This window comes from Temnothorax curvispinosus, unplaced genomic scaffold (assembly GCF_003070985.1).
Source record: "Temnothorax curvispinosus isolate PA1 unplaced genomic scaffold, ASM307098v1 QBEX01007236.1, whole genome shotgun sequence".
In the NCBI taxonomy this organism is placed as follows: Eukaryota; Metazoa; Arthropoda; class Insecta; order Hymenoptera; family Formicidae; genus Temnothorax; species Temnothorax curvispinosus.
The window spans coordinates 1-6217 of NW_020217016.1; the positions used below are offsets into that span (position 1 = coordinate 1).

Below are 6217 nucleotides of genomic sequence, written 5' to 3' on the forward strand. Positions count from 1 at the left end.
TAAAATACATAAATAAAATATAAAAAGAACAATGTGTATAAGGCTGCATTTGATACTTCGAAGCGTTCTTTTTCTTCTTTCTTCATTGAAAGAAAGGAGAAGAAGAATGTTTCGAGGCACTTGTAGTAAAGTGAGCCACAGCTTAATACATATAAAGCGTCGTCTACAATGGCAGCAGGAGTATACAGTAAAACGTAAGCAGTAAGTTATTGACTAATGGGATTTTTACAATTCAAGAATAATTGATTGTGGTTGGTCAATAGCTTACTGCTTACGTCTTACTGCATACTCTTACTGCCATTACGCATATAATAATATATAATTCAGAAGAGTTTTTGGTACAGATTTTCCTGCTTACGTTGAGTAATCCTGGCGCGCTGGTAATTTCACTATGCTCGTTGCACCAGGGATGGCTTATCGGTGGGGAAACTCTGAGCACCGGCTTCTCCAGTGGGAAATTCGGCGACAGGGAAACCATAATGGCCATTCGTCTATCGCCAGCTTGAAATTCCACCTGATAGTCCACATTTTCTCTGAGCTCTATCACACTGCAAAGCATTTGTTACATTACACTCCGGGCAGGCACCTGCGACCAGTGGAGAGACTTTGAGAGACCAACTGTGACCTTGAGCCAGCATTTAAATTTCTCAACGTCATTAGCTCGTAGCTGTCTTATCTCGGTCGTGAGGCATTCATTCAAAAACGTACGACGTTTTTACGTGACTCGAGACAATGACGCGATTTCGAGAGAGGAAAAAAATCTCAAAGGTGATCGTCGCCGTCACGACGGGGGGAACTCGCGATGATTTTTGACATGCTCGGAAGAGCAGCGCTACGCTGAAGAAACGTGACGGGCAATCCGATTGTTTTTTCGCGGTGTAGTCGACCATTAGTGCCCGTGTTAACGGAGCGCGGTGGTAATGCGGCCCAAGTGAGGTTAACGAGAGAGGTTAAACGTCGTCGACGGGAGAAAGAAAGAGAGAGAAGCCCGCCCTCCCGCGCCCATCGACGACGGGGAGTTCTATACCCTTACTTGTCGTTAAAAATTTTCAGAGTGTCGATTTGCCGTTTGCGTTTGACCGCGACATTCTCGATTTCCCCACGGAATATTCGCGATATCATTTAAGTGCCTGGATTTCCGATGGATCTCTCATCCGCTTGAACGTCGTCCCTGTCAACGCGAGTAACGCGACCATCCAGCAGAACAGCTGTTTTAACCTCGTCGCACTTCGCGCAGAAGGAACGGAGAGATGGGCCCCGATCGGGAATACGGGGGCTGTGACGGGGGCTCGCTTCGACTCGGGACACTCGGGTTACTAGTTGCGCTTGTCAATTGTCAAACAGCGCCACTGTCGCCTTCCTCGCGCCAGAGGGACAGAGAGGGAACCCAGAGAGGGAGAGGAAGAGAGAACAATGAGAAAGAGAAAGAATGAGAGATTAGAAAAAGAGAGAAGCTAAAGAAAGGAAAGTCAGAGAGAGAGAGAGAGAGAAAGAGAGAAGCCAGAAAAAAAAGCCAAAAAAAGAAGTAAGAGAAAGAGAGACTTAAAGCAAAGCACGCGAACGCCTCTACGTCCACATTGAACTATACAGCTGTCTCAAGTCTTCCGTAGATAATACTCCGTGTTTTGACTTCACGCTCGCGGAGCATCGCTTCGGAATATAAATCCGCGATGTTTCCTTTAAATATATTTCTAGAGACGCGTACGTCAAGGTCGCGCAGGCAGGGGATTCTTCGTCTCGGTCAGCAACATCAAATCTGAGAAAGAAAGAGAAGGACATATCACTTCTGCAATGTGTTATCAGAAATAAAGTTTTCCGGCGTGAAAGCTGCGCCTTTCCCGCTTCGCGGAACGATCCAGATTGTCAGATTTATTCTCTCCCCTGCCCCTTTGAAGGACGAAGGACTCCGTCGTGAAGTATCTCGTTGACGGGACGGAGATTTTGACGGATCTCCACGATCGTTGTTGCGTTGGCGCGAGAAGAGCCGGCTGCCGGCGGGCTTTACGCGCCAGCAGGATTCATTCTATAGTTAGATGTAAGTAATCCCCCTCCGAGCGAGCGCTTACAACGGCTTACATACAAGATATCTTTGTTTTCCCCAGAGATTCGCGGCGCTCCGAAAATAAACGCGGAACCGGCGTGTCACGCGCTTGACGTCCTTCCTTCGACGCGGACCGGGGTGCTCGAATGCTCAGGAATCGCGTCATGTCGTCCCTCGTGCAGATAGACGGCAGTTTGGGCGAGGGTGTAAGTACGACCTGGGGAGACGAGCCTCCGAATGTTGTTATTTTGCAAATTAAACACATTGAGTTATATGCTAAGTTTGACAAGTTTATATCTTGAAGAGAGAGCGAGCTACGCTTCAAAGTATTTCATTACCTACATGTCTTTTAAATCTGTTTAATGTTATGGTATGTCTTGTTCTCTGAAATATTTCCTGTAGCGTTTAATTTGTGTGGGTAATAGGTGTGTCACATCTGTCAATGTTAACAGCTGAATCTTTCGCTCTCTTCTCTCCTCTTCCTTTTCATATTTGGCATATAAATCACGACCTCTTGAAAAAAATGCGGTATATAATGCGCAATCTTGATTTTTTCTCAAAGGGTGGACAAGTGTTGAGAGTTGCTCTAAGCTTGAGCACGCTCTACGGCATTCCAATTGAAATCGAGAATATACGCGCTGGAAGGCCCAAGCCTGGTCTCGCGGCGCAGCATTTGAAAGGTAAATGCGAAAGCGGAATTCAATATTTTGCACGTGTGACTCCGTGCGAGATATAAAAAAAAACTTAAACTCTGTGTTGTCCACAGGTGTGGAACTTGTCAAAGAGATGTGCAATGCTCAAGTCAGAGGTGGATACATAGGCTCGACACGTTTGGAATTCCGTCCCGGTCCATTGAACAAGACCAAGAAAACATTTGTAGCGGATACGCAAACTGCCGGATGCATTTGCTTGTTGGCACAAGTAGCTCTGCCGTGTGCCCTCTTCTTTCCGTGCAACGACACGGTCACGCTCGTCCTCAAGGGTGGCACGAACGTTCCCATGGGCCCACACATCGAGTATTTGACGGAGGTGTTCAAACCGATGCTGAACAAATTCGGAGCAGACTTCGATTTCGTGGTCGTGAAGAGGTATATGCACTAAATTTGTCGTAACCTGATTTTTTAATTTATGACTATATTATTCTATTTATACTAAAATTAATGATAAATGGAGGGGATATTATCCGAAGGGCGGAGGCGAGGTGCATTTACGTATAAAACCGGTCAGCAGTTTAAACGCGGTTACTTTAACCGATGTAGGAATTCCTCGGGGAATAACAGGATGGTCTTACGTGGCTGGATCGGTTAACATCAACGTATGTCACTTTAATTGAATCTACAAGTAAATTCTAGTAAAAAGTTAAGTTGATTGTTGATGCTGTACGTTTTATATAGGAGGCACATACAATGGCCAGCGATGCTAAAACGGTTTTAACAAATAAATTAGTAAAAAGCAACATTCGAGTACCACCGATTACGATTGAAGCTTACAGGGAAGACAGAGCGATGGCCGTTGGAAACGGTTCTGGTATTAAGTAAGGAACCTACTTCATTAAAATTTTTTTTTTCCAATCTAATATATCAGATAAAAAATTTTCAACAATGTAAATATAAATGAATATCAGTATAGTGTGTAACACCAGTACGGGATGCGTTCTCGGCGGCTCCGGCTTAGGATCCAGAAACCAAGAGGGACCGCCGCCAGGTGATACAGCGGCTAACGAGATCTTAAAGCCGCTCCTAACAGGGGCGTGTGTCGACGAACACACGCAGGACCAGGTAAATTGACAGCGAGCCCAAAGAGTTTCAACTTTCAGATTAATGCGTCATTTGTTACAGATGATAATTTTAATGGCACTGGCGAAAGGTACGTCGAAGATCAAAGTCGGAGATGAGAAGCTCACGTGTCACACGGAGACTGCTATGCAGATCGCGGAGATAATGTTAGGTAAACGTGGACTTCGTTTCAATTTGTCGAAAAGCGCCGAAGACGGGGATACTTCGTCTTACGTCTTGGAATGCCAGGGATGTGGATTGATTAACGACAGTCTGGTTACGCAATGATTATACGATACTTTATTATAACTTATTGTTGCACATGTAATTATAACAATTTCGACCGAAATATTACGGTCAATTGGCCTTCGCATTTGCCGGTTACAAATAAATTGCAACATCGACGTACATCAACGTTCAAACGTACTTTCGTAAACTTTCAAGAATATTTCTAGAATTTTATAAGAATGTTAAAATTATTTAAATACAGTTCAAGCATCATTATATATACAATTATACACGTACTTTAGTTTTTGTGTGTGCTAAATCATGATTGTTTAATGTACTATACCCTAAAATTAACGCAAATCAAACAAAAAGTTTCGCGTCTCTAAATAAATAAGTAAATATTTACCTCGCATAAAAAACACCCTTATTTTTTACATATACACACTATTATACGTACGGGATGTAATATAACATGTACTGAAAATGCATTCTGATTTTGAAATGAGTCATTTACACATACATCCATAATTTATCATTTACAGACGAATTGTAAGGCAAACATTATTCTTACTTTGATCTGAAAAACGGTTCGATCGCTCGTAAGAATTCCTTCTCAAAGATTTGGCATGAGAAACGACTTACAGATGATCTAAAAAAAAAAAGGAATTGAATATATAGAAGAATTCTTATTTTATAATATCAAATTATATAAAATATTCTTGATTGTATCTCTCTATACCTGGCAGCAATTCTAATAGCATCTCGGTCCTTTGGATGCATTTGTATAATGGACGCCAGTACCTTGGCATATTCCATCTCGTCTTCTGCTAGAAAACCAGTTACACTACCCGCTCGCGTTTCTATGATGTCCGCCCTAAAATGATAGAATATTTATTACGATAAAGAAACTTTTTTTATAAAAAATTTTTTTTACGAAATTGAGTCAGTATATACTTCGGACCACCGGAATTATGGGCCACCATAATCAATCCCGCGGCCATGCATTCCACAATGCTGATACCAAAATGTTCATTCCACATTGTATGCAGACCAATCGTTCCTCCTTGCATCTCGGTTACAAGCTCGGAGTACGGTACATTTACTTTGAACTCGACGTTCTTGTCTAAAGCCAAGTGTTTTGCCAAATCTTGCATATCTTTAACGCGCTTTTCGTCCTCGGCATCTCGACAGGAACCGATGCAGATTAATTTGACCTAAATAGCACGATCAAGTTTAGAATACATTTCGATGCTATTCGGGATGTGAGTCATTAGTTCACCTTTTCCCAAACTTCTTCCTTAAGGATAGATCTTAGCTCGAACATCGCCCTCAACATGAGCGGATGATTCTTCTCCGGCCTGAATTGCGCGATCGCCAATATGCGTACGTAGCTGCCCTTCTCCTCGTCGCTGAGAGCCGGCAGTTCAATCAGGTGCTCCACGTCACACGGGGGATACACTCGATGCGTTTTTAACGGACATTTCCAGATAGCGTTGATATGGTCTTCGGTCCACGTGGAGTTTACAATCGTGATTTCGGAGCAACTACCGACCATTCCGTACAACTGAAACGTTCTACTGTGAAATAGCCGTTTGAAAAGACTTATTCTTTTTTTTTCCTATAAAACGATTTTAATCGGATTTGTCGCTGTATACTTACACGCGCGAATAATTTATAGTAAAGGAATTTCGCTGCCGAGAAGAAAGGATTTCTGGCGATGATCCTTCGATTGTTGTGCGCGATGACTCTCTTGTAGACGTACTTCAACATGTCAGTTGAAATAGTGGGATAATGCGTATACGATCCGACTCGGCAACCACCGATATATTTGAATAAAGGGTACGTGAACGCGTAACCCATCGTGTCGATGTATATATCTGTAATTTGTATAATCATGTGTTATTTGTACTTTTATGTGTCTTTGTTTAATAGAAACTGTAAAATTAGTATATTTTTAGCACACATTTGAAAAAATTTATCACGTCACCTGGTGTAAGATTGTTCAGTGCCTCGATGCCCAGATAAATGGATCCCAGGCTTTGCCCTAAAAGCGTGAAATAAGGATACGTGGAAGCTTCCACCCATTTTCGTCCGTGCAAATAGACAAATTCGATGTTGGACCGTAATTTTATATTGAACGTCTTTTCGGTTCTGCTGATAATCTTTTCGGGAT

General features: G+C 42.6%; 3 protein-coding genes across 3 annotated transcripts; 1 reads left to right on the plus strand and 2 right to left on the minus strand.

The window, feature by feature from the left end:
- Window positions 1-275: 275 nt before the first annotated feature.
- On the minus strand, window positions 276-1215 carry LOC112456820 (vacuolar protein sorting-associated protein 37A-like; the record flags this gene model as incomplete). The annotated part of the gene is made up of 2 exons (XM_025019578.1): window positions 1034-1215; window positions 276-548 (listed from the first exon to the last, which is right to left on the minus strand). Coding segments are annotated over exons 1-2 (362 nt in total), but the record flags the coding sequence as incomplete, so codon positions are not given.
- A 329-nt stretch (window positions 1216-1544) lies between these two features.
- Window positions 1545-4224, plus strand: LOC112456821 (RNA 3'-terminal phosphate cyclase). The gene is made up of 8 exons (XM_025019579.1): window positions 1545-2035; window positions 2103-2247; window positions 2604-2721; window positions 2808-3129; window positions 3215-3356; window positions 3436-3575; window positions 3666-3819; window positions 3880-4224. The coding sequence occupies exons 2-8, from the start codon at window positions 2188-2190 to the stop codon at window positions 4102-4104; spliced, it is 1161 nt and encodes a 386-aa protein (XP_024875347.1). The 5' UTR covers window positions 1545-2035; window positions 2103-2187; the 3' UTR covers window positions 4105-4224.
- On the minus strand, window positions 4094-6212 carry LOC112456822 (GDP-Man:Man(3)GlcNAc(2)-PP-Dol alpha-1,2-mannosyltransferase; the record flags this gene model as incomplete). Its single annotated transcript, XM_025019580.1, has 6 exons — window positions 4094-4693; window positions 4784-4918; window positions 4999-5258; window positions 5324-5608; window positions 5704-5921; window positions 6032-6212. Coding segments are annotated over 6 exons (1161 nt in total), but the record flags the coding sequence as incomplete, so codon positions are not given.
- Window positions 6213-6217: the final 5 nt, after the last annotated feature.